The 27449-nt window shown below is 39.3% G+C and overlaps 3 protein-coding genes across 4 annotated transcripts; 2 read left to right on the forward strand and 1 right to left on the reverse strand.

Annotated features, from left to right (window-relative positions):
• The first annotated feature begins 368 nt into the window (after positions 1–368).
• LOC134667006 (cytochrome b-c1 complex subunit 8-like) lies at positions 369–1362 on the forward strand. Its single transcript, XM_063524314.1, has 2 exons — positions 369–554; positions 1148–1362. The coding sequence occupies exons 1-2, from the start codon at positions 401–403 to the stop codon at positions 1345–1347; spliced, it is 354 nt and encodes a 117-aa protein (XP_063380384.1). The 5' UTR covers positions 369–400; the 3' UTR covers positions 1348–1362.
• A 1632-nt stretch (positions 1363–2994) lies between these two features.
• Positions 2995–17115, reverse strand: LOC134666543 (97 kDa heat shock protein). 2 transcript variants are annotated; one of them, XM_063523737.1, is made up of 15 exons: positions 16814–17113; positions 16194–16434; positions 15156–15297; positions 14393–14529; positions 13886–14040; positions 13330–13532; positions 13081–13199; positions 12484–12630; positions 11799–11916; positions 11452–11693; positions 10220–10348; positions 9505–9714; positions 7933–8075; positions 7197–7365; positions 2995–6090 (listed from the first exon to the last, which is right to left on the reverse strand). In XM_063523737.1, exons 1-15 carry the CDS (start codon positions 16927–16929, stop codon positions 5956–5958), a joined length of 2406 nt encoding a protein of 801 aa, XP_063379807.1. In that variant the 5' UTR covers positions 16930–17113; the 3' UTR covers positions 2995–5955. The 2 variants fall into 2 exon arrangements, with proteins under 2 accessions (XP_063379807.1, XP_063379806.1); XM_063523736.1 differs by lacking the exons at positions 2995–6090; positions 7197–7365; positions 7933–8075 and having other exon boundaries at positions 9460–9714; positions 10220–10330; positions 11374–11693; positions 16814–17115.
• Positions 17116–17455: 340 nt separating this feature from the next.
• LOC134666519 (ethanolamine kinase) lies at positions 17456–25468 on the forward strand. The gene is made up of 7 exons (XM_063523707.1): positions 17456–17823; positions 17906–18060; positions 18266–18449; positions 18775–18863; positions 23285–23511; positions 24168–24396; positions 24888–25468. Exons 1-7 carry the CDS (start codon positions 17689–17691, stop codon positions 24952–24954), a joined length of 1086 nt encoding a protein of 361 aa, XP_063379777.1. The 5' UTR covers positions 17456–17688; the 3' UTR covers positions 24955–25468.
• Positions 25469–27449: the final 1981 nt, after the last annotated feature.

Consider the following 27449-nt stretch of genomic DNA (forward strand, 5'->3'; position numbering starts at 1 on the left):
TTATATTTTAACTTACTACGCTAGAATGTTTATTATTGTCTTTAATTTTAATATATATACATCTTATTACATCAAAATCTCTCAATGAGAAGTAAAATTTTGTGAAATACGAACGCTTGCCTGGCACTGTCAAAGTGACAGCCTGATGCCGGCTACACACGTAACTATAAATCGTAGCGATTAAACTGTGCAGTCCAGTCCGATTTGCGCAAGGCAAGACGGGGTGCGAATGAAATGATACTCTTTAGTAGTAGCCTACGGCCACAATATACTTATTATTTGCTTACTATACTCTTTGGCGGCCACTTTCTCATATATACATAGTTCCAATTTCAATTTCATGTGTGTCATAAATATTAGACATTTTAGAGTTAGAGTTTATTAAATTTGAATAAATATAATGGGAAAACATTTCGGCGAATTAGCGACTATTCGCGGAATAGTCTACTACAGACTGTCTCCACATGAATTAAACCCTTTAGCCGGACTAATACGTAGGGGACTTCCAAATATTTTGCCGAGGACTACTGCTACTATACTTACCTGGTTGCCACGTAAGTGTATTTTACAGATAACAAAAAACAAAAAGAAACGAAAAGACCTACATCCACATTGCTAATCATCATTTCGCATTTATGTACAACGGTCTCAACATTTGTGGAGAGGGTTTAAGTACAAACAGCAACACTCCTTACACTCCTAACCTGGACCTTATTACAAAAGGCATAAGGTCCATCGATGTACAGTTAACAGTGTGGTCGATGGTACAGTCAAGTGTAAAAATATGGGTGCATACAACTTACTCAAAAATATGTCCCATAGTACTTAATTCGCTGACATAAGAGCTATGGGACATGTTTGAGTACTAAGGGCCCCCACATCTGGCGTCTTTCGAGCGTCGGCGTCTACAATTCTATGGCCGACGTCGACGCAACTGCACAGCGACGTCATTTTCCATAGCGCTGGACCGACGCCGACAGACGCCGACGCTCGAAAGACGCCAGATGTGGGGGGGGGGGGGGGGCCTTAGTGCACCCATATTTTTACACTTATTGACTCACAGAAAAGTCTGTGACTTGACTGTACTTATACGTACCTATGTGCGGCGTCCACACGCTGTGATTTTGGTTTTGCTTTTGTTTTTCAGCATTCGCTATAGGCTACGCATGGTACGCTTACGTAGAGTATGCGTTTCTACAATCGAAAAGAAAAAATCCGAAAGACTACATAAATGAAGTCGACCCCAACCCACCGCCGCCCCCGCCGCCTGAAGAAAGGAAGTGCCCGCCCAAGAAGAAGAAGAAAAAGAAGAAAGCAGAGACTGCAGCGAGTGCAGATGCAGAGTAAAGTGTTTTGAAAGGCTCGAGCCTGGCTGAATTAACCGTTAATGCTTGGGAGTCTTTTAGGGTCTAAAATATTCTGGTAAGGATAGAGTATGTGCATTAAATAGAGGGGTCGTGGATGTATGGGAACCAATACATTTCAAGACTCTTCTTTTTCCGCACAGACTTTGAACGAAAAACGCATTAACTATTTAGAGGCGATTAATTAATTAGGATTATGAAATACGATAAAGGTCCTATCCTCTAGCCGCCCAGATACCTATAAAAAGGTATCCTGTTCCATTCTAATTTGAACTTTCTGTTGACAAAATAAAATTTAATTTAGCTTGGCAAGGTTTGACGTATGGGCGGCTAGAGGCTATGTACAATTTTACAGTCAGCATAACCATTAGCTTAGCACCTCCGGAACGCTAAGCTAAAAGTTTCAGTAGCCACCTTGTATTTTTAAGGCTTAGAAAGCATTAAGGCTCGTGCCTAGCACTCGCAACACGTGTTGTGTTGTTATTTGCTATTTCAAAAATTTTATAATATGTTATGTGCTTGGTAAAAATAATAAAGTATATACCGTTTTATACGGCAGGTAACCAGTTTTTCATTTAACAGCCCTTATTTAGTTAGCCCCCATACGCACGGGAGCTTTTTCAACGCGCGTTAAAAAAGCGTTTGAATGACACGAATGGATGGATAACAGTGGATAACCATATATGGATTCACACGACAGCCGTGGCGCTTTTTATCAAGCGTTGTTGGATTTTGGACTTTAAGCCTTGGTCGTTAAATCGAATTTAGAGTGCGGACAGATTCAAGCGCTTTTTTAACGCGCGTTGAAAAGGCTCTCGTGCAAATGGGGGCTAACTACTAATCTCCTCTATTCTCGGAGTAATTAACAACGGAGACGCCATGTCTAAAATTTTCGGTACAAAATAGTCTGCCGTTTTTTGCGGGGGAGGGGCACATCAAATGTATAGGTACGTCATGTCAGATAAACGTCAGTCCATACATATGGTTGACATGAGGTTGACCATTGGCCGCCTATTTTCGACAGAGGGGAACGCCTGTTAATGGCGGCTCCATTGTTAATTACTCCGAGCCTCTATTTCCTAATCACAATAGGTATATTATAATATTTATGTATCCATGGATTACATAGGTGCTGTGCTGTCTGGCAAAATTGCGTGGTGCCATTTTTGATAATGAAAATTAAGGGTGGTACCTATTCCTCCTATCCAATTCCTTTGTCCAATGTGTATTGCGTCGCACATTTTGCTTTAATGTGAGAGTGAGAGGCAATGACATTGGACAGGTGGAATACCACCCGTAGATATTTACACGATTACTGTCTTGCATACTGCGCCACGGACTGAAAAAGATTAGGAGCCCCTGCCTAAAAAAACCCTTTTCCAGGCATAGTACGAATTATCGACCACATACGCGCTAAGAGTTTCAACGTTAGCACTGCGATTTAAGGTTCAAATTAGATTGCACTTTCGGGAAATGTGACTTGTCTTCAAATCAATCATCATTGGAAAATCTTGCACGGCCTGGAATAGGGTTAAATTGCATAATAAAAGCATTTATTAGCGTGGTAAAATAAGTATGTAAGTATCAGAATGTACCATAACCACAAAGGTTTGAAATAAAACAGAGTAAGTATTGTTAAATCATTCATTTACTAAGCTCTTAACATTCAAAATGCACAAAATAACATATTATAATGGTTGAACCATTTGCTAGAATGTAAATTATAGGCCAATGGACCTTTTCCAGTGTGTTACGTTGATAATATTAAGTTAAAAATACTTTAAGCACACATTCAAACATACCCGTGCTAACAAAAAAAAATAGGATCACCTAACATTTTGTAGGCGGTTTGTAAAGTGAGAATATTCTTATTGCGAATATTGAGATACTAACTCACCAAAACCTAGAAGGGAAAGACGTTAAGAGGTAGCGAAAACGAGACCTCCCTTCTCAGCGTTTATGTCGGACGTTTAAAAAACATCACACTAATTTGCTCTAAATCCCAGTGTTTAGCAACTCTACAATAGTAAAAAATAGTATTGCGGTTTCTCCCACTATTAAATGCTGTGCATTTATCACAATATATAGTGTATAAAAAAATTGTAAAACCGCCTCAAACTAATGAATGCAGACTTGTCTGATGTTGAGACCTGAGGATTACAGGGTTTTACAACGTATGGGTGCTTGCATCGTGTCAATATTGAGACGAAGCTCCCTCAAGTATTCAATCTTGTCGAGTGTGGAAGGAAAAGTCCAATTGACAAAATAATGACTATTATCTCATCACAGAAATAACCACAATAATAAGAATTAAGAAAATAAATGCTATGAGACACAACGAATTTGAATCCTGCCGGCGTATGACGGTCCTCTGTATCACAATTAAAACATTGTTAGAAGTTGGACAAGTTAAAGTAGATAGTAGTTTATGGTTTTGTAGATACGTGACCATCATCTCTTGTTTTTGTACATGGTCCAAGAGTCCCTACATCTATTGACGGGTATTCAAACTATAGAAGTATTTCTTGCAATAATTACATTCAAATTTGTGGACTTGCGTGCTGGGACTGTTTCACTCTTATAAAAGATGTACGCTTTAATTTAACTTTTACAAAAATTGTAAAATAAAACCAAACATAATAAATAAATGCAAGAATTAGCATCATATGATAATAATCAAGCCGTGTGACTTGTTAATTCAAATTTTACTTTTAATTTATATTAAAGTCAAAGAGTACATAGCCAAAGTGATTATTTTAAAGAACGTTGAAACCTATAACATGGTTATTGTTATTACTCGTACATAAATGCGCTAACTTTGTAAATATTTATGTCAAATATGAACTTCACTGTAAAGTACACATGAAGCCGTAATTTTCAATGCAGCTTTCAGATTATAAAAGTACCTATTTTCAGTGATTACAATTTGAACAATATGCACTTGATTATTCCTCCAGAAAAGCAACGCGAGTCATCGTTACATAGCATGTTTCGATTTATTCATAATGCTAACAGAATTACTTTAAATCTAGAGTCTCTCTTTTTATTCCATTCGTTATCATGAATAAACACGCAATGTAATGGCGACTCGCGCTACTTTTTTCGTGAAATAACCTTGGTTAAAACGAAATCTAAATTTGAAAAGCTGTGCTGGAGGTGTGCGGGATTTTAAACTCAATCAATACCAATTTCATATCCATTAAAATCCAGTTACATTTTATAAGTTAAAAACTTTAACTAAATAAAATTAAGCTAAACGATATTTAGAGCATATTAAACAATACCTCACTTTCCAAATCTTTAATAACTATCTCACAATCAACAACGTAATCATTAATCACAGGAGTGGACTGCAAAACAAAGGTACAAAAGACAATCATTCACAATTTTAAATTAATAATATTAATGGTTAATGCTATTCAGCGTTGCTTCAAATATAATTATTGTTACTGTAAAATCGTGTTACCCATACCTCCTATAAAAGGGCATAACGGCAAAATACCCTATACGTAGATTCGCTCTTTTAATGGAGGTATTTAAAATAGCAAACATAAAATTTGCGGTCGGCTAACAAAATAAATATTTTTACTTTAAATTAACTTCAGTGGCTATGTTGAGAGCCGAAACTCGCCCGATACATATAATATCACATATCTGACCTATACAACGTACAAGTGAATCGTTAACGTTTCACCCGCGCTATCGTTCCAGCAGTCTAGTAGGTCGCTGCTCAACATCCGTGATGATACAGAATTGGTCCTTGTATACCCTAAGTTTGTTGTGTAGATCGTTGCACGGATAACGTTCAAAACTGGGCTCGACCTGTTTATTAAATTCTATATTTTTGTAATGTACAAGTTTATTATCAAGACAGACTCCATTTTAATTTATAGATATACAATTTTGCTAACTTTACTAATTTATAACAACGCGGACGTTGAAAAAATGCTCTCTAGTAATATAATACAATTACATAATACATACAGCGTTCCTAAATCGATTCCAATCAGATAGTATCGAGTCAATCATTTCAGCTCTAGACATTTATAAGAAATATAAAGCGACACGTGTTCATATAGAAAAGTATTATTTTCCGCAAGTTATCGAAGGATGTTATATCGGTTATGGATTTTTGTTCCAACAGAAAAAGCATAGCAGTTTGCCATAACCGACAGTGATAGGTCCTATAACGCTCACGCATCGCATCAGAACTGAATCTTAAAATAGTGACGCATTAGATACGTCGGCGCGCAGCGACCCGCGCTGCGGTAACCGGGGAGTCTTAAATCTTGGATCAAGACTTAACGTGACGCCGACATCACATCACTACAACTAAAAGGAATCATACTAGCGTGCTCGCGCAGATGTTATTTTCGCATAGTGGGACATCGTGCATGGGCTAGATACTCAAACCGCTCGTCTTTGAAGTGCCCCCCGTGAACGCGGTACGGTTTAAATTGTAGGAAAATGTAACATCGTCACGGTGATGATGAATATGTTGAGCTTTAAATAGTTTCATAATATATTGACTGTGAACAGTCATGAGTAGGTGTCGCTGGAGCGGGCGGGGGGTGGTGGTGGTGGGGGGTGTTCACTCGACGTCCATGTGGTCGGGCTGCGGCGCGTCGGGCGCGGGCGCCTGGCCGTCGCCGGTGGGCGCGGGCGGCGGGGTCTTCTCCTTGGGCTTCGGTTTGTTGAGGATCGGATTCACGGTGCTCTCGAAGTTCTGAAAGATAAATTTTTAATGTTGTCAAAATATTGGTAACGGTTTACCTTTTGAAATTATATTATACTGACCGACCGCTTACTATGACGTAATTACTGTGCGATGTTTGGTTTGGTTTTGGTCATATAAAACTCCTTGTGACATATTCGGATAAGATGACTTCGCTTATAGTGACAAACCGCTTACTATGACCTAAAAATCCTATTTCCATGAAATTATGTCCGGTTATACTGACACCTTCGCTGGTTTTCGTGGCCGTCACCACGTCTTTCCCTACGAGAACGTTTGGTGCGTTCGTGGCGTGTATTTTAGTTTTGATTCTCAGTGACACTGACAAGTTTATATTTGTTACAAATTTAATAAAACTCATCTCTCACAAAGGAATTTGAGATTCATTTGGAAAACATAATAAAAATAAGAAGTTGTACAACTATGCTTTATATGACATCCGCTTAGTATGACGTGTTTGTCAGTTCCCTTCGATGTTATTATAAGCGGATTCCACTGTATCAGGTTACGGTCTTCTCGACCAGCCGCCCACATCCTCCGTCGTCCCAATGTTATATAACTATAGTCGTAAATGTATGTGCGCGATCCGAGTCACATCACCCGCCGCTCGAGCTGGACGATTCGCCGCGAATGGCGACCGGCATTTAAACACCGGTACGACGGCGGCGGCACAATACGTCGTCTACCCGCCGCGGCGTCTATAGTAAATAATAGAGATGATTCTCAAAGAAAAGATGAGCTACTTATGAGTTTAATGCGGTCTATTAACGGCGTCTGGACAAGCAGACCAGGCATCTGAGGCATCCGCGGCGGCCGGCGTACCAGTCGTGGGATGCGTTTTAAGTTCGCATCCTTAACGCTTATAGAAAATTAGTTAACCTTTTGAACGCCAAACGGCGCATCCATTTGCCGTGTCACTGGCACCACGGGATAAAATTTAGTTTTGTGAATAAATAATGCCAACCTAAAAGTGGGGTGTTTTTCAGTAAATTTTCATCCAAAAACGATCGACGTCAATTGCAGTCTGTGGCGTTCAAAAGGTTAAACCAAATTGAAGGGTGCGGCTTTTCGGTAATTTGTAAGTAGGGCGGACATACCTGTCGCTCCTGGCGGATCTGGTGCGTGGTGTGCGCGGGCGGCAGGTGGCGCGGCGCGCGCTGCAGCGCCTGGCGCGCCGCCTCCACCCAGGCCAGCGCCGCCGCCGCCGCATCCGACACCGTCGCCATGTCGGCTTCCGACAGGTGGTTGTATTTCGCGTCACCCGCTCTAAGATAATAAAATAGTACATTAATACGAGCATGATAAATAGGAAATTCGTAAAACAAGTGGTGGTAAATTAAAACACGACCGAAGGGAGTGTTTTAAATCGACACGAGTTGCGAATTATAGTTGGTCAAGCGGATCTTGTGAGTAGAAAAAGGCGGCAAATTTGAAAAATGTAGGCGCGAAGGGTTATCGTCCCATAGAAAATTTGAATTTCGCGCCTTTTTCTACTGACAAGATTTGCTTGACCATCTATACTTAATCGCGCAGATCACCGAGAAGGATTTACGGCGCGCAGCGCACACCGGCGAGGTAAAATCCCACGCGATACCGCAGCGAGTATCCTTTAACGTGTTCCTCAATGCCGCGGAGTAACAATCCAACGCGATGCTCAGAGAGGTCGGTCTCAGAGCATTCAAATCTATAACTGAATGTAAGTGAAATAGGAGAGAATATTCATTGATAAATTTAAAGTGATCTGCGCTGCGTTCTGCCGGTTTGCGCAGGCCTTTAATGTTATGTTTTCATACAGATGACAAAATGTTGATACGCGATTAAAATAAAACTTACTTGAATAAGTCGACGGCCTTCTTGGTGAGCTGTATGGCGAGCGAGTAGTCGTCGAGCGCGCCGGGCCGCAGCTCGAACTCCAGGCGCCGCTGCTTGATGGGCTCGCCCTCCGTGCGCAGCTCCGTCAGCTTGTCCACGTACACCTGCCACGACCAAATGCTGGGCTTATGACGATCCAATACAAAACATCCATACTAATAGGGAATATAAGTAATAAGTAGGGTTAGTAATAAGTTTTTATTAAAATATTTGTTTACATATAGGAAACTATAAGTCTATTACTAGAAGAATGTTACTCTATATACTTATCTGTTTTATAAGACTGTTTGTTTCTTAATAAATAAAAAAAAAAATATTAGGCAAAGCTCTGCGTAGGTGGCATGATACATGTGTCATTGATATCATCAATGACACATCATGCGTCACCAGGTCAATCACATGGCCTACCGTGAAACACGACAATCGAAAGTTCGGTTTCTGCCTCTCTATCACTCTTGTTTATTCGATCGATAGAGAGCCAGATAAAGAAATTTCGATTTTCGCGTTTCGCGGTAGACCACCTGTAAACAAACGGCCTTGGTGCATCAATGTGAAAACTTGTCAAAAACTGTTTAAGCCTTCGTATGTATAAGTTACTCTATGGTTTACTAAACAAATTAGTGCTGCACTCTGGCGGCAGAACATTGCCGCGCAGCTCGTACACGTCCTCCTCCAGCGCGTTGTATAAAGGAACGGTCTCATGAGCTGGGAGGTGTAAGGCGCACCTGTCTGTTCTGGTCCTCGCCGTCCTCGTAGAGCCAGGCCTCCAGCGCGTCGAGCGCGGCCACGAGGCGCGCGCGCTGCGCCGGCTCCACGAACTCGTGCAGCGCCTCGCCCGAGCCCAGCTTGCCGCGCAGCTCGTACACGTCCTCCTCCAGCGCGTTGTATAAAGGAACGGTCTCATGAGCTGGGAGGTGTAAGACGCACCTGTCTGTTCTGGTCCTCGCCGTCCTCGTAGAGCCAGGCCTCGAGCGCGTCGAGCGCGGCCACGAGGCGCGCGCGCTGCGCCGGCTCCACGAACTCGTGCAGCGCCTCGCCCGAGCCCAGCTTGCCGCGCAGCTCGTACACGTCCTCCTCCAGCGCGTTGTATAAAGGAACGGTCTCATGAGCTGGGAGGTGTAAGACGCACCTGTCTGTTCTGGTCCTCGCCGTCCTCGTAGAGCCAGGCCTCGAGCGCGTCGAGCGCGGCCACGAGGCGCGCGCGCTGCGCCGGCTCCACGAACTCGTGCAGCGCCTCGCCCGAGCCCAGCTTGCCGCGCAGCTCGTACACGTCCTCCTCCAGCGCGTTGTATAAAGGAACGGTCTCATGAGCTGGGAGGTGTAAGACGCACCTGTCTGTTCTGGTCCTCGCCGTCCTCGTAGAGCCAGGCCTCGAGCGCGTCGAGCGCGGCCACGAGGCGCGCGCGCTGCGCCGGCTCCACGAACTCGTGCAGCGCCTCGCCCGAGCCCAGCTTGCCGCGCAGCTCGTACACGTCCTCCTCCAGCGCGTTGTATAAAGGAACGGTCTCATGAGCTGGGAGGTGTAAGACGCACCTGTCTGTTCTGGTCCTCGCCGTCCTCGTAGAGCCAGGCCTCCAGCGCGTCGAGCGCGGCCACGAGGCGCGCGCGCTGCGCCGGCTCCACGAACTCGTGCAGCGCCTCGCCCGAGCCCAGCTTGCCGCGCAGCTCGTACACGTACTCCTCCAGCGCGTTGCGGGCGTCCGCGCGCTCCTTCTCCTGCCGGTCCTGCGCCTGCATCTTGCCCTGAGGGGACAGATGAGAGGGGGAACGTTTAAATAGGGTAAGGAAAACTTAATATGTTTCTACTCTGGCTCTGGCTTTGTCACTGAAAAAAGGAGGTGCGAAAGACTGATCACCATGCAAATTTTGAATTTCGTGCTTTTTTTTAAAGTTGACTTGCTAGAGCATACTTGTAATTCGCATAAACTGTTAGTAACATCGAGCTTCTATAGGGCAGCAGACTTTATTTTTATCATTACTGAGGATCAAAGAATGTTTTTTAGAAGACAAGTTTACCTCACATAACAACGCGCCCTGTTTCTAACATTTCCTTTAATTGTAAAAATAAATTGGCTATTTTTTTTCTAAATACTTGTCTATAATGTCTATTTACCTCACTTCGTGTCGCTTTCGTGAAAACTAGTGCCTACGTCAATTCTCGGGATTGTTGTCAAGCGGACTCCAGGCTCCCAAGAGCCGTGGCAAAATGCCGGGATAACGCGAGGAAGAAGAAGACACGTCTATTTACCTCTTGCTCCATGAAGGAGTTGAGCTCAGTCTGCGAGAAGCCGTGCGTGCGCGCGTCGATCGGCAACTCGACGGTCTTCACTAGCACCTTCTTCTTCTCTTTAGACTTGTCCTTTTTATCGTCAGATTCCTGTAATATTACACCAACGGTTCACGTCTTACATAGACTGATTCCCCCATCACCGACGCTGCTTGGAAAAATGTTCAATGTTTGTTGCGGGTCTAGTGGAGCTTAACTGCCAATAGGATAAAAAGAAGATGTTAGTTTTCCAAGCGGCGCGGTGCACCCATTTGCACCAGAGCTCTTCCAAAATCCACACAAACTACTAAGATAAAATAAAGCTTACTTCACTGCGTCTTCATCTGAAACGCTGCCAGAAAAAAGTTAGAAACAAATATAACTGTAAGGACAAAAACATGCGCGGACACAGAGACAGAATTGTAAAGAAACTTCACTTGACGAATGCATGAAAATAAAAGGAATTAAAAGGCGATATTCAAAAGCCTTATGAAAGTACTGTGCAAATGGGGCCTCGGAGCGAGGAGGGGGATGACACAAAGCATGGATGTCTGCTGGCTCATTCGGGGTTACTACAATCAGTGTCTAATAATACAAGAATAAAGTGAGAAGCTAAAGGTCTATTCAATCTTATTGCTTTATTTAATTCTATCAACTATCATTTCAACTAATCTCAGTAGCATTAATTTCAATCAGTTATTTAACCGATTTTTCAGGGTTGCAATCAAAACCTGTGGGAGCCTTTTCACTGCCGCAGTTTTGTGAAAGACTTTTATTGCAAAATACAACCTCATTTTTATTAAAACTTGATGAATTATTAAAACATGTTTAAAAAATGTGTTACGTGCGGCTGTAATAATCGTTTGCGGCCTTATTGGCTTTATCATCTTATATGCATCAAGGCATGAGCGTCGCGCGACGCTTGCACAACCCGCCACGTACAAGCTGACCGAGACCGTGCTCGCGAACAGTTGCAATACGATAAAGTCTTATTTTCTAGGATCAGTTTTATTATCCTTTAAAAGTGTTGGTATTAAAGTACATCAGGTAAAAAGTAAGATTGAATAGACGTGTGAGCGTGAATAAGTCAGCAAACATCTCGCAAATCACTCGACACTCGCGCTACCGACACGTACCCCGCTGAACCACGATCCTACTCTCTGTGTCCACGACTGTCTTTGCTGAGGGTCCCCTTGCATATCGTCTTCCCTCACCTCTTGGTTCTCAGGCCCATTCTGCTGTTGCTCTTGTGACCCGTTAGTTTCCATGGGCGTTTCCTGGTTGTTCGCGTTCTCGTTTTCCATATCTATGCTGTCGCTCTGGGCGTCCGCTTTCTTTTCTACCAACGACGCTGACGCGACAGTGACGATTCCGTGAATGTTCACTCTCACTTTCAATTTTACTTTCTGTGATTCGCCCTCGGCGGTCGGCTGGACATCCTTTATGTTCCATTGACCTATGGAAAAATATTTTCTAGAGTACTACTTACTATTACAAAAGCTTTGTAACTAATAAAATCAAGAAAAAAAAACTGGGCATAGAGATTTTTGGAGCCACTTACCAATGAACGAATCGGGATAGGGCACGGGGTCGGTATAGTAGGCTCTGACTGAGAATGGTTCCTTTCTGTAGAATGTCAGCATTTTGGAGAATGGTGCTGGATGGAAAGCTGGGAACACCTGGGAAGGTAAAAGATATTATAACACCTGACAAACTGCAAAATGTAGTATAATTACCAGTTATTTAATTTTTATAAACCAGTTATTGTTTAAAATTTCATCATTGAGGCAATTGCATTGCATACTTATTTGCACATCTTAACTGGCAAAACATAAATTATCTACGCCAAAAGTAAAATACAGGTTCAGACTGCTCAGAGCGACTTGTCGCCCACTATCCGCAACCACTCAAGTTGCCGCTCAAGGTGACACTCGGGGTGATGATCATACATCGGGCTTTTCGGTGCGGGAATGTTTTACACTAGCCAAATAACAGGTACAAACTGTAAAAAACGATACTAATTGAACATTTCTAAGCACATTTGGACCTCACTACCTACGTTTAATTCATAGTGTGGTAATTATTTTACAATAAACAAAGTTATAAATACGCGAAATCATTCCCGACCCGAAAACCCCGATGTATGGTTATGATAATCTCGGCAGCATCACATTGCGCGCGTGTCTCTTGCAACTTGTAAGCAAGAGCTGGATGGGCATTATTATAGAAGCGGTACATGTACACACCTCCAGGTCGCCGTCCTCGCCGCGCGCCGCGTCCCAGGCGAGGCGCACGGCGTAGGGCTGCACGTCGGTGACGCTGAACTCGCGCACGCGCACCGCCGGGCTCAGCATGGCGCACTGCAGCGCGCAGCCGCGCGACACCGCCTCGTCCTGCGGACCAACACGGTTCATCAACCTTCCATATCGGCCCTTACAATAAATACGCTCTGACTTTTACAAAATTATTGGTCCTATTGGATAAACGCAGATCGCAGACTTTTTTGACCCTATAATAAATCGGTAAAAACTACAAGAGTAAGCAGGTAATTTGACCATAAAGTTACGCGATATTTAAAATGGGGGGTCAATGAGTGCAAGTACCAAATCCTGTCCTGTTCTGTGACGCAAAATTGGTCTTATAAGACCTTGGCTATTTCATTTAAGTATAGTTCAGTTATCCACAGATTTTGGATAAAAAAATATGGGCGAAAATAACGTAATTTTTTACAATGAAGATCGATTCTATTTAGCTCAAAAACTTCTCAGAAACTAACCTAGGTTAGGGTACAAACGAGCTAGAACAAACTCAAATGTGTAACAACCGAAATTTATCTTACTCACCTGGTTAAGTGTTGTTGAAGCAACTTTCCCAAAGACTTGCTCAATCAGAGCTTTGACTGCAGGGACTCTAGTAGAGCCACCCACAATCTCCACCGAGTTGATGTCCTCAGGACGAAGTTCTACAATAAATAAATAAATTAGGACTTTGTGAACTACAACTTGTCTGAATAAACATTTTCTACTAAATATATTGTGGTGTCATATTGATTTTAAGATTAATTTTAAATCGGCAATGTGGCGAAAACTCACTAGCATTGTGGAGTATAGATCTGAGGGTCCTCTCAACACGGTTGAAGGTGTCAGCACAGATCTCCTCCATCTGCGAGCGCTGCAACTCGCCTGACACATCTCTTTCCTCCATGAAGCATTCAACATGGAGAGGCAGTTTAGTACTGTTTGCTGACATCTGTTTCTTCAGCTTCTCTACCTCTTGGATCAAACGGAAGAAAGCCCTGAAAAGTAAAATCAGTCATAACTCTGCACTTCTCCCTTCCAAGTACTAAGTAGTCAGGACATGAATGTGGCTTGCCTAGCCCAATGAGCAATGCAATTACTTCATTTCAATCTAATAAAAAGCTTTCGATCGCTTATTCATCGCAATTAAAAGCTGCGATGCTAGTATGTTTTGTAAAACCAATTTATTGAACTAATTTCCATAAATGAATTTTGCGTAAGTCTGAAAGACAATAAGGACTAAATAAATATATATATGTGTGTATGAACTAACTATCCTATTTTTGGTATAATTAGTTAATATTATTGAATAAAGTCTGGGGTAAATTAGCTTTAAAATAAAAATTATTACCTCTGGTTTTTCCTAGCGTCTAACTTAAGTCTAGTTAGGATGTCCTGGGAGAAGTATTCAGCCAATGCCATGTCTATGTCGCGGCCTCCACAGTGGGCGTCAGTGGCGGTGGCCAGCACACGCAGCTTGCCCTTGTTAAAGGCACATGCGGATACCTATAACAAAATTTAATGAATGTATGTGTCTAGTTTTTAAATAAAGGTTTTATAATCTCACAGACATAATCACAGGAGTAATAGATGTGCCTGTTTTCAGTTTTTAATATATAATTAAACTGATAAGAGTTAAGATAAGTAATTAGACAAACAGACTACACCAGTGCGGATATGATGGTCGTTCTTGTCCACGTGACAGCGTGATAAAACAGTGTCCGTCACTTTCTATCCCATGGTGTTAAAAAGTGACAGTTGTTTTATCACGTGGATAAAGATGGATAAAGCTATCCATAATACGCCGGCTGATTGGTGTAGTAAAAGTTTAAATAAAATAAAACTATATTCCATTTACCTGCAGGGAACTATGTCCAAAGTCTACAAAAACCACATTTCTAGGTTTCTCTTCAGGGGCAGGCAGATCTTGTTTGTAGATACCATAAGCGAGAGCAGTGGCAGTGGTTTCATTCATGAGTCTCAGCACATTGAGCCCTAAACCAAATCACATATCATCAAGCAATATAGCAGTGAAACTGATATTCACTTGTGATCACATGTGGCTGATTAGCCACATGTGAATTCAGTGGTATTATTTTCAATAACCTACCATACAAATAAATGTGATGATACTAAGTGTCGAATTTTAAAATGCTATGCAGGATATTTTTCTTTGATCAACTTTGGACTGTTTCAATTTATAAAAACAATATGGTTTATTATTAAAATACAATATAGTAATTATTTCCATAGAATTTTAATGGGTGAAATGGAAGAAGGTGAAGTGAGTAGTGTAGGATGAGCTTTATGACCTTGACCATAAAGGTCCCAATGGCTCAAAGTTGGCTTTCAAACAATCAACAATTTATTCAAACAGAAAGAAATGGAGCAAAATCGTAAATGATTGGTATCCAAGAGGTTGCATTGCACACGGAGCCTTGAACAAGATGGGAGAATGAACTCAAACTCACAGCGGGCCTGAACTGGAGAAGAGTGGCCCATAGGATTGACCCCAATGGAAAGAGTTGGAGACCTTTGCCAAGTGGCACACTGAGCTAAGAGACATACTCAGAATAAAAGGGCTTACTCGATAGATAGATAGAAAGAAAGGTGTAAATTACCAGAGATTGCAGCAGCATCCAACAGAGCATTTCTCTCAGCATTGGTGAAGTAGCTGGGCACGGAGATGACACAGTCATTCACTTGAGTGCCGAGGGCCGTAGCTGCAATATCCTTGAGTTTTGTAAACAACATTGCAGTTATCTGGAACATATTGTATGTAATATTAAGTTAAATATCAATATATTAAGTTAAATCAGATTTTTCTTAATCAAGACAGAGAGAAGTGAAATAATGTTTATTATTATGCCGCTTCTGTTTTCATAATGTTTATTATGAAAACAGAAGCGGTTTGACATATAGTCATTGTTATTCAACAGTGGCAGATTTGCAATGTTGGCCACCACTACTATTACTAGCCACTGCTATTTCAGCACTAAACTGCTCTAGGACCAGCCCTACTGGGCCTTAAGGTAGTCTCCTCTTCTGGGCATTGACATAACTTGATATAATTAAAAAAAAAAACTATATCCCCCCACAGAAAACAAGAACTCTCTAGTCAAACATAATATTCCTTTATCCAGGGACAAGCTAGTACAAACAAACAAGCAAAAAGGTCAAGGTAGTTTTCCATTCAAGTCTAAATAACTTTTCGGTTTAATACAATACTAACAAATGACTTTCAACATAACCTTAACAAAATAACCTTTGTATTGAGGTTTTATGCATTTAATCAGTGGCTTCAAATTATAATAATAATTTTAACTAAACCTTCACTTTTAGGTGAGGGAAAACACTGAGAAAACGGACTAATTCCAATAATGCCTAGTTGCTCCTCTGGGTTGGAAGATCAGATGGCAGTCTCTTTTCTAAACAGTAGGTTAGGGACTATTCTATGCCTAGACGGTGTACGAACTCTCATGTGATTGTTACATTGCGGGAAATGGGTTATGTCCCATTAAACCGACTGATCAAACCCTGCAATGTAATGAAACTCGCATGCGAGTTTGCACGCCGTCTAAATCAGCCCTTAGGATTCGTTGCAAGCAAACCCCAGGCTGCCAAAAGCTAGGATAACTCGAACAAGATAATGATCATACCTGTTCAGGGCTGAAAACATTTTCTTCGCCTAAATAGTGGACCCGGATACCAATTCCATCATCAGGTCTTTGTTCCACCTTGAAAGGAAAGTGCTTCAGCTCTTTCTGCACGTGTGGGTCCGAATACTTCCTGCCTAACAATCTTTTGAACCCAAAAACGGTGTTTTTCATATTTGTAACTGTTTGATTCTTTGCAGCAACTCCCAATATTCGATTTTTTGATGAAAATGCAACACATGATCTGAAATGACAAAAGAAAATCTAACCTCAAAAAGATAACAGAGCAAGCTATTGACTTGTATAACAGATCAAAATCACGACGAAAGTATTGAGAGATTTGAGAGTGACACAGCATAATAACCACAAAAATATAATGAAAAAGTTAATGGCAAATGTCATAACTGATAAAAAAATGTATTTTTCAACGAACTTAAAAGTATGATGAAATACGTTATCCATAAAAGCTACTCTTATTTCCATACAAGGTATCGACATGAACATGACGTGCAAATCATCAAATCCTTGAGTGAGTCGAGTGAAAATATCACGAGGATAATTAAAACGAAAAGGTTTGTAGTTTTCATGTCATGAAGTGAATATTAAATTAAAAAAATACTTACGGTGTACCTCGAAGACTGTAATCATTAGCTATTGTTTCAATGCCACCTGCTTTTGCCACAGCAATGTAGCAAGATTCATTGCCGAAATCAATACCTATGACAGACATAGCAGCCATTGGAACACAAATTTAATAACTGTTGAATTGCAAAACTAATGGATCTCCCTCTCGAATTCACAAGCACGAAAAACACTTCGGTGAAAATCACTTTCAATACGCGCTGAACAAATTGCCGGTTTGTCGCTGAAGTGTCTCGCGATCGCTAGTGGTTTGCTGTGCGGTGCGTGCCCGAATTTTCTAGAAATTGACAGACATAAAGTGTTGCCTATTAAATAATATAATTTTTTTTCCAGTATAAATTTACTACCGATGGGTGTTTTTGCCGGAAGATGAAACAAATTTTAACTGAGAGTAATTCACACAAGATCCACACCGTCACATCACAAATGGCTGGCACTGACCATAATCCGCAATTTAATTTTAGCCGTAACAGAATACCACACCACCTTGATGCGGTTCGATAGTGTGGTATGGCTATAAACGGACGTACGCGTAGCACGTCTATAGGATCCTACCATCTATGTCACGAATTGACAAAGTCACTGTCATTTCATTGGTGTCAGTTGCTCCGTTGTAAATTTGCGACTTGCGAGATAACTAATATAGGCTTACAAATTATCAGAACAAATATGTAATTCATTGAGATTTATTATCCTACGAGTTGTGCTGGCATAATATATAAACAGCTGCCGCGTTGTATGATGCAGTCTGTCTGTCTTTGCCCAGCTAACCAGACCTCTAATCGAATTTTTAACAATTTACTATTTTTTTTATATCTTATTTAAAGTGATTTAAGAGTTTAGTTTAGCTCTGATAATGAGTACTGTTTGCTTACCCGCTGGAGACATTTTTGTGCCTGTCCAAATTGAGGAAAATGATATATATACTGGAATATTTAAGCTCCTTGAAGTTATACGGCCTGAATGGTCCAAGGAACATGTAAAATTTAAGGTAGGTACTGTAATGATGTTTAAAGCCCGAGGTAATTTTGTTGTGTGCAGAAGGATCTAAATAAAATCGTTTTTTTTTTCAGTTGTACACAGATGGGATCACAAATAAACTTGTTGCATGCCAATACCAATCCCAGGCTCAATTTAATGATAATATTAGTAGTGGAAATAATGTCGTGCTCGTTCGTATATATGGAAATAAAACGGATTTAATTATTGACAGAACTGCTGAATTGAGGTCAGTAAAATCCATGATAAGTAAATTTATTTTAATAAGCAGAAAATAATTTGATCAAGTTATATGGGCTCACATATTTAAATATAAGTATTTACATAAATTATGGCACTAAAATTATGGCATATAATACATCTGATGAAATTGATATCATATAAAATCATGGTTTCAAAGTATATAAAATTGATCGAACACATATTTTTTGCAGGAACATAAAGAAACTCAATGTTCTCGGCTTGGCACCTAAAATATATGGGATATTTGAAAATGGATTGGCTTATCAATACTACCCTGGAATAACTCTAAATGTGGACACTGTTTTGGATTCAAAAGTTTGGCCACTAGTGGCAAAGCAAATGGCGAAAATGCACAAAGTTCAGTTGGGACCTGAGGTATGTTCTAAAATGCATGTTGTTTGTCTTTAAAAAAAAACTGCTTTTCTTTAATAATTTTCTTTTTTTTTTTTTTTTCTTTAATATGATTATAATACAGTATGACATTGATAATTTGGTGTTATTATCCCTGGCCCCAGGCCCACGCAAATGGTATTTAGCAGCTCAAACACTAAAACAGTAATTCCAATAAAATCATTTAACACTTAAAACATCAAATTTATTTTAAGGCATGGTGACATGTGCATCCTTGACAGTAAAATTGTTTAATAAAATTTTGAATAGCCTAGTTTTTATGATTGAATATTTTTTTATTTTCTTGCAGGTGACAAAAAAACCAATGGTATGGGATAAAATTGATCAATTTTTAAATTTATTACCAGAACCATTTACAGACGAAACTAAACAGAAGAGGTCAGTAATGTGTCAAGTAACATTTTTTATATATTTTTTTTTTTACTTTTCCAACATTCATAGAAACTGGTAATCTGTAATCTGTATACAAAATTGCGTTTCTCATCTATAGGTAAATAGTCTGAAAACAACTTGTCAGTCGAAAAAGGCGACAAGTTTTAAAGATATAGGTGCAAAAATTAAATCTCATGTAATGATATTAAACTTTTGCATTTTTCTTCTGATAGAATTTGTTTGCAAGACAGCCACAGGAAATCGAGCGCTCGAAATTCAAAAATCGGCCCCCTGTTGATCAGCCATCACTCTCAATTCGACCAGCTATTTTATAAACAACGACTCCCATCTTCTCCGAGTCAATAGCCGATAACAACGTGAAAGATAAATAAATAATTTCATTTTCTTTAACCTTTTGAACGCCACAGACGGCAATTGACGTCAACGTAAAATCGTGACAATGGCGCCAAAGACGGCATTTGACGTCGATTGTTTTTTGATGAAAATTACAGAACAACACCCCACTTTTAGGTTGGCATTATTTATTCACAAAACTAAATTTTACCCCCGTGGCGTCAGTGACACGGCAAATGGAAGCGCCGTTTGGCGTTCAAATGGTTAAGCGCCAAAGACGTCAACTGACGTGCGCGGCTACAGCCTAATATCAACCTTCGTGCATTCCGACAAGGTTCACGATGACGCGCCGCGCACGATAGGCACGGCGTTCAAAGGGTTAAACAATATCATGGAGATTCGAGACACTAGGTGGCAATAATTTTATTTTATATACATACTCATCCCTACTATCACTAAATCGGTCTTCACGTTGGATCTCTTGCCTCAATGTGGTAATGATAACCGCGTAACGAAAACAATATTTCATAATTTAAAAAGGTAGGTATCCGGTCAATAACTTCAGCAATCAAAACATGCCCAAGGCCATAGTAATGAAACGAATTATTACTATTAGGCTTACTCATTGAATTGTTTTGTCAATTGATATTTTATTAAAATGTGATTGCGAAATGCTGGATATATTTCAAAATTTCCACTCGGCGCGGGTCTTATCGTTATCAAATTCACTGCCTTGAAACCTTCAGTTATTGTCCACGACGGAACGTCGGTAAACAATATCTTGCTAAATACGCGTGTCATGTTACTGTCTAACTAAGTAGGTAGGTAACTATGCAAGTATGAATGTTCCCATTTATCTCGCCAGTTTGCTTCAAAGCGTTGATGAATAATACTTAATAGGTATTATTCTCATGTTTTTCTCAAAACCTATTCAAGAAGTCGAAATCAGACAGGTTGTTTGTTACTTTGTTGGCTTATAGTATAGCCACGACGTAGGTATGAAATTATTTAGTCATGTTTTGCTATGGGGCTTTACACATTACAAGTTTTGAGGAAGAGGTGTAAACGTTTTTTATGGATCAGCAATTTTTTTTCCGCGATATTGGGATTGGTCCCGTACTAAAAATTGTTGAGTAGGTATTAGTATGATCGTATCACTTACTTACATAATAATTTATTCACCTCGCGGAGTAGGTACCTCGGTATATACCTAGATACAGTGAAACCTGGTTAAGTGGGACCTGGATAAGTGAGAAACCTCTATAGCTGGGACTCATGATGCGGTCCCGACACTTTAGCACTGAATTACCTCTGTTACTGAGAAAAAACTAACCTCTATAACTGGGATTCGTTGTTGTGATTTTATAGTCACACTAGCTGTTGCCCGCGACTTCGTCCGCGTGGAATCTTATCTTCAACATTTTACATCTTTAGTACCTATAATTTTCATATCCAAGCAATGTTGAAATTAAGTACTTTTCTTTTTTAGCAAGCTGTATGAAGTTTTAAGTCAAGTGGATTTTGATGTTGGTTGCTGAAATTACTTTTCTTGTATTCTCATAATAGGTACCTATGCCCTTATACAAAGATTCAAGTTCCGCATTCCGCACTCACAAAATATCTGATCTCCATACAAACTTTCAACCCCTTTCTCACCACCTTGGGGGATGATTTTCAAAAATGCTTGAATTAGTTTTCATGTTTTTTAATTTATTACCTTTTTCTCCAAAAAGTTAAAGTTCCTAGCTTAAAAGTAAATTTACACCCCAAGACGAATTTTCATCCCCTTTTTAGCCCCCTTAGGGATTGAATTTCCAGAAACGTTGCAATTACTTTTTTTTTGTAATCGGCTATTATGTCTTTCTAAGAAGTTTCAAAGCATTTGTAATGGATTCAAACTTTGAACCCCATTTTAACCCTGTTAGGGGATGAATTTTACAAATCGCTGAAATCACTTTTATTGTCTTCTAATAATATCCCCAAATACAAAGATTCAAATCCCGCGCTCGAAAAAATGCATGATATCCATACAAACTTTCAACCCCGTTTTCACCGCCATAGGGATGAATTTTCAAAAACGCTGAAATTCGTTTTCTTGTATTTTAATATATGTAATACCTTTTTACACAGTTTCAAGTTCCTAGCTTCAAATAAAATTTGCACCTGAAGACGAACTTTCATCCCCTTATTAACCCCCTTAGGGTTTGAATATCCAAGAACGTTGCAATTACTTTTTTTTTGTAATCGGCTATTATGCCTTTCTAAGAATTTTCAAAGCGTTTGTAATGGATTTAAATTATGAAACCCATTTTAACCCTGTTAAGGGATGAATTTTACAAAACGCTGAAATTACTTTTATTGTCTTCTAAAAGTATCCCCAAATACAAAGATTCAAGTCCCGCGCTCGAAAAAATGTTTGCTATCCATACAAACTTTCAACCCCTTTTTCACCACCTTAGGGGATGAATTTTCAAAAACGCTGAAATAAGTTTTCTTGTATGTATTTTAATTTAAAACGTTTTTACAAAGTTTCAAGTTCCTAGCTTAAAATAAAATTTGCACCCGAAGACGAACTTTCATCCCCTTTTTAACCCCCTTAGGGGTAGAATTTCCAAAAACGTTGCAATCACTTTTTTTGTAATCGGCTATTATGCCTTTCTACGAAGTTTCAAAGCATTTGTAATGGATTAAATTTTTCAACCCCTTTTTAACCCTGTTAGGGGATGAATTTTACAAAACGCTGAAATTGCTTTTCCTGTTTTCTAATAATATCCCTAAATACAAAGATTCAAGTCCACCACTTGAAATTTTTTTTGATATCCATACAAAATTTCAACCCCTTTTTCACCACCTTAGGGGATGAATTTTCAAAAACGCTGAAATTAGTTTTCTTGTATTTTAATAATATATCTTTTTACGAAGTTTCAAATTCCTAGCTTAAAAGAAAACTTTAACCCCATACAAACTTTCATCCCCTTTTTAACCCCCTTAGGGGTTGAATTTCTCAAAATCGCTTCTTATCTCTTGTACACTTTATAAATTTAATCTAGTGTGCAAATTTCAACTTTCTGGCTTTTGTAGTTTCGGCTCTGCGTTGATGAATCAGTCAGTCAGTCAGTCAGGACACTTGCATTTATATATATAGATTGACCTCTATAATTGAGACAGAGAGTGTATTTTACCTCTTTTACTGAGACTATATTTATAAGATTACATTTTCCTAATTGTTTTTTAGAATTTTATAAGGAATTGACTTCTGTATCTGTATCTGAGATAACGTCAATCTATGACCTCTCTAACTTGGACTTCATTGAACAATTTCCGTATTCTTACTAACTCTTAGTCTATCCACAAAATTCCGCATTTGCCTAATTGTGTCTAAACAACTTCAAGTTTGATTTAGTTAATTAATGTAAGTACCTAAAACTATCGTAATGAAAGCTGAAATTTTGATAAATAACACGAAAAAATGATTTTTTTTTATTAAATTTCTAAGACGCAATGAAGTCCGTATCAAAATTAATTGAAAAAAGCTATCCTTTGGAAAATCATTCAAATTAAATTCAAAGAAATATTTAACAGGCTTAAAAAATATTTAGGGATAAGGATTACTTTACCTAAACATTTAAAGATATTTACAAAATACCTTATTAACCACCTCTATAACTGAGATATAATCCTCTATTCTCACCTCTATTAATGAGACCCTCTGTAAATGAGACAGAAATTTATTTGTACCTGGCTAACTGGGAGCCTGGGTAAGTGGAAAACCTCTTTAAGTGAGACAAATTTGCTCGTCCCTTGAGATCTCACTTATCCAGGTTTCACTGTATAAGGATTTATAAAACACTTTGTATCTATTTTTTTTTTCAATTAAAAAGCATTAGGAAAAAAACCTATTAGCTAGGTACCAATTGGTACAGAAGCCATTGCTTTTCATTAATTTACTGATATTTACTTTGTCAATCTCATTTTCATAATCATCACGAAACCTTTCTCACCGTCCATCATGGTATACTAGATACCTACCAAGTTAAAATTGACCGTTATTATTTTCTGTCCGTCTCTTATAGATTTGTCGATAGCTTTGGCTCACTAACCAAACTAAGGATAGAATCCGAGCGGTTAAAGTCGTATGTAACAAAAACCGAGAGCCCGATCGTGTTTGCTCACAATGATTTACTTCTAGGAAACGTTATCCACAACCAAGATGAAGGAACTATATCTTTTATAGACTATGAATATGCCGCTTATAATTATCAAGCGTTTGACATAGCGAATCATTTCAATGAATTTGTTGGTAAGTTTAATTCTTATTGTCTTTTGGGTGTGTCTACATTTGGCGAACACCAAACTGACGGCATACCAAAGTTTCTTCTACTTTTATTCCCGTGAACTCATGAAAATATTGTTTTAAATTCCAAATATTTTCTAAATTTTTTCATCATAATGCCTAAGCGTTTCTGATAAATTCAAATGCAGCCAAGGTAAGAATATTAAGCCCCCTCCGGACTATGCGCGTGAATCGCGGGCGAAGCCGCGAACGCGAGTGTGGAGTCGATTTCGCTGTCTGCGAAAATCGACGCCACACTCACGTTCGCGGCTTCGCGCCGCGATTCGCGCACGAGTGTGGAGGAGGCTTTAGAAGAAGGTGGTGCTTGAACGGTATGTAAACGGTGTGATCAGATTTAATGTTGAATCTAAGATGGTTTAGGAGAGTGGTCAGTAGATGGCGCAGTACTTTAATATTATGCTTTCTATTGTAGTTTTGTGCCCGTGAGAGTACCTACTCGTCAAGAAATTCATGTTTTATGCATAGGCAATACAAGTAGCTTAATTCCGCGAGTGTCTTTTGAGGTGCGGGACTGCCGTTATGGTATTCGCCAGATGTAAACGCATCTTTAGCACTAGAAATCGTAGCCATCGTAGGTACCTAAATCTTATCTCCATTTATAGGGTTGTCAATAGATGATATCGACTACGCCAAATATCCTAGCAAGGAGTTCCAGATGTCTTGGATAGCTGCGTACTTGGCAGAGTTTTTGAACGTGGATTCACCAGACCAGAGGGCAGTGGAGAAAGTGTACGAGGAAGTCCAGCAATTGGCGTTGGCCTCCCATTTTATGTGGGGGGCGTGGTCATTGGTGCAATTCGAACTTTCGGATATTGATTTCGATTTTGGAAGGTAAGTTGTTTTCTCACTGATTTTTCAGGAAATTAAAAGGAATGTATGGAAAATTTGTTTACTCCGATATTCGTAATTTCTAATGATCTAATTATGCTGTCTTCAAGGTGATTTTGTTATGTCTAGATTCCGGATAACATGTCGTATTCCCATCTGCCCTCGGTTCGATCTCGCGGTTGGGGGATATAAATAATTAACTACCTAGAAATGATTCCTTCTTACATGTGTCCGCCGGAGACAGACCAGGATTTAATTTTTCCCATCTGTGACCAGTTTAATCAATATCATAGAGATTCGAGACCGGAACAGATAAGAAGAGGATTCTATTCCCACCTGTGACCTATGCTATTGCAAAAATTAATTGATTATGTACCTACTATATGTCATAAATTTTTTTCTTACAAGAATAAAATCGTATATACGAGTTTAAGAGCTGAAGTAGATGGCGTAGTGCGGCGCGTATATGTACCTACTTAATTTATATTTTGCAGGTACGCCAAGATACGGTTCGGCCGATATTTCGAACTGAAAGATAACATCTTCAAGCAACTGAGTTGATCTCACGTCGAATGTGCCATATTAATAATAAGCGTTAATTTCAAATGTACATAATTCATGAAACAATAACAACTATGAAGTACCTACGTGCATATCCGGAGAATAAGATGGATGTTGACAGCTTGTGTTGTTGAAGATCAGTGGCGCCATCTTTTTTTTTCTTTACTATAATTGCCTGTATAAGCTATAGTCCGTTTTTTTTAGCATTAGAAAGAACTTCGCAGAAGTAAGCTTGTGGTTCCAAATCCGGCACTTTTAGCGGTAATAATTTGAAGTAAATTATATGTATTGGCCATGCTACATTAGATAATTCAATAATTATTAACAATTAAAGAGCCTGATAAAAACTGCACGCGTGCTTCTGTGGAGTTCTTTCTAATGCTAAAAAAAACGAACTATAACTCTGCACCAAAACTTGGCAGTGTACCAATGAGTTACCTGTTTTAAGAAATATTAATATATAAAAATTATATTAGGTATAATATAAACATCAATACAATGCAAAGCATCATTAGACTGTTTTTTTTTTTTACTTGAAACGTTCCCTTTGTCCTTCTTTAGCTTCAATAATTCTTATGGAATGAATGTTGGCTACGCTTACGCTGGATGCTTACGGCATAGAGAAATATAGTAACACAAGAGTGCTCACTCCATACATCAGTTTTGGTACCAAAAATACTGTTATTTTCATAGTCGATATCTAGCATCGAGTAGCGGAATTATCAGTACTGCTACTTGACAATAGATGTAGCACCGACCGGAATGTCTTATGTTGTTGAGCAATCTATGCATACGGTAAAAAAAACGCGAAGAAATAAAACAAGTATTTACATGGTATATGACATATTTATTTCCGCGTAGCGTAAGAACACTGCTCAGTACCTGTGTTATCATAGACCAGATTATTTGATTAAAGAACTATATATATATATATATACATCGTATTTACGCATTACTTGTGATGGTAATCTTTACTCTCACCAACAAGTTTTCAACTTTTAAGGCCTCTACATACCTCACAACAAATCGTAACCAATTTTAGATAGTTGCAGGTTGCCGGCTAAGTAGGTAGGTGCAAAGGATTCAATCGATCAATCAAATGCCGCAATCTAACGCAAATAGCATGCAATTATCGGTGAGGTTTGCAGAGGCTCACAGATAAAAAACAATTAATTTAAGGCCTGACCTGAATATATGATTACGCGCCATGTTGCGGAATATATTTTTTATCATACTATACTGAACTGTCACCCTATACATGAGAATAACAGCGCCCTCTTGACAATGATCATGTATTACTGATCAGTGGTCAGGCTTTACCTACGTACTAAAAATCAATTACAATTTGAAATTTAACATTACAATTTTGAAAAGTAATCTAGGGTAGCAGATTTTGGCGCGTAGTTTCATATATTCATAATTCATAAAGTGATATTCACTTTTGCAGCACGCTTTACATTGAAAGCTCTGTTTTTTTTTTTATATCCCAGATACTGTACATACAAGATAAAATTACCGTTCCATTTACCAATCTAATACTAATTATCCAATAACATACAATCTTTCTGGTTTTGTATTGTACAGTCGCCATCAGATATATCGGAGCGGCCAAGGTGTTCACAATATCTGAACACGCACTCTTTGACAATAGAGGCGTTTTCAGATATTTGTGAGCACCTTGGCCGCTCCGATATATCTGATGGCGACTGTACCTACTACTGAAATGACCTTCGAGCAACACCGGCTTCTGACACGTCGGAAAATTACAGATTGGATTTGGACTTTGTAGTAGATTGGGCATGACATTAATTAAGAATAACAGTAACTTCAGAATATCTGATGATGGGGTACTAATTTAAAATGTAACTAAATTAAAATATGTTGTAGCTCTGTGAGTGAGATGTAGACTTCGCTTTAAGCTTAGAAAAAGCGAAAGTGAAAAATACTTAGATGTTTCAATTATATTGCAATGAACAGTAATTACAGATTAATACAGTGGGTACCTAACTTCTGAATTCATTTTGCATTAAGCAGATACGTCTGCTGATGCTTACAATTAAGGAAAAAATCGCTGTCTCAGGCGAGACACGAACTCGCGAGTCTATGAACCATCTTACGCGTTGACAGCGATTATTTCGGGGCGTCTAGAAAGAACTGCTGAGTGTTAGTTTTTAGGGTTCCGTACCCAAAGTCCGTCCGTCCGTCTGTCACCAGGCTGTATCTCACGAACCGTGATAGCTAGACAGTTGAAATTTTCACAGATGATGTATTTCTGTTGCAGCTATAACAACAAATACTAAAAACAGAATAAAATAAAGATTTAAATGGGGCTCCCATACAACAAACGTGTTTTTTGACCAAAGTTAAGCAACGTCGGGAGTGGTCAGTATTTGGATGGGTGACCGTTTTTGTTTTTGCTTTTTTTGTTTTTTTTTTGCATTATGGTACGGAACCCTTCGTGCGCGAGTCCGACTCGCACTTGCCCGGTTTTTTTG

Source organism: Cydia fagiglandana, chromosome 8 (genome assembly GCF_963556715.1).
Source record: "Cydia fagiglandana chromosome 8, ilCydFagi1.1, whole genome shotgun sequence".
Taxonomy (NCBI): Eukaryota; Metazoa; Arthropoda; class Insecta; order Lepidoptera; family Tortricidae; genus Cydia; species Cydia fagiglandana.

Excerpts from the sequence above, each read along its gene's own strand:
- LOC134666519 (XM_063523707.1), top strand. The coding sequence starts at position 17,689 with ATGAGTACTGTTTGCTTACCCGCTGGAGACATTTTTGTGCCTGTCCAA. Across the intron at positions 17,824-17,905 it reads AGGAACATGTAAAATTTAAG|TTGTACACAGATGGGATCAC; the intron begins GTAGGTACTGTA and ends TTTTTTTTTCAG. Across the intron at positions 18,864-23,284 it reads GACGAAACTAAACAGAAGAG|ATTTGTCGATAGCTTTGGCT; the intron begins GTCAGTAATGTG and ends CGTCTCTTATAG.
- LOC134667006 (XM_063524314.1), top strand. The coding sequence starts at position 401 with ATGGGAAAACATTTCGGCGAATTAGCGACTATTCGCGGAATAGTCTAC. Across the intron at positions 555-1,147 it reads TATACTTACCTGGTTGCCAC|CATTCGCTATAGGCTACGCA; the intron begins GTAAGTGTATTT and ends TTTGTTTTTCAG.
- LOC134666543 (XM_063523737.1), bottom strand. The coding sequence starts at position 16,929 with ATGGCTGCTATGTCTGTCATAGGTATTGATTTCGGCAATGAATCTTGC. Across the intron at positions 14,041-14,392 it reads TTGGACATAGTTCCCTGCAG|GTATCCGCATGTGCCTTTAA; the intron begins GTAAATGGAATA and ends ATTTTGTTATAG. Across the intron at positions 9,715-10,219 it reads ACTCCTTCATGGAGCAAGAG|GGCAAGATGCAGGCGCAGGA; the intron begins GTAAATAGACGT and ends CTGTCCCCTCAG.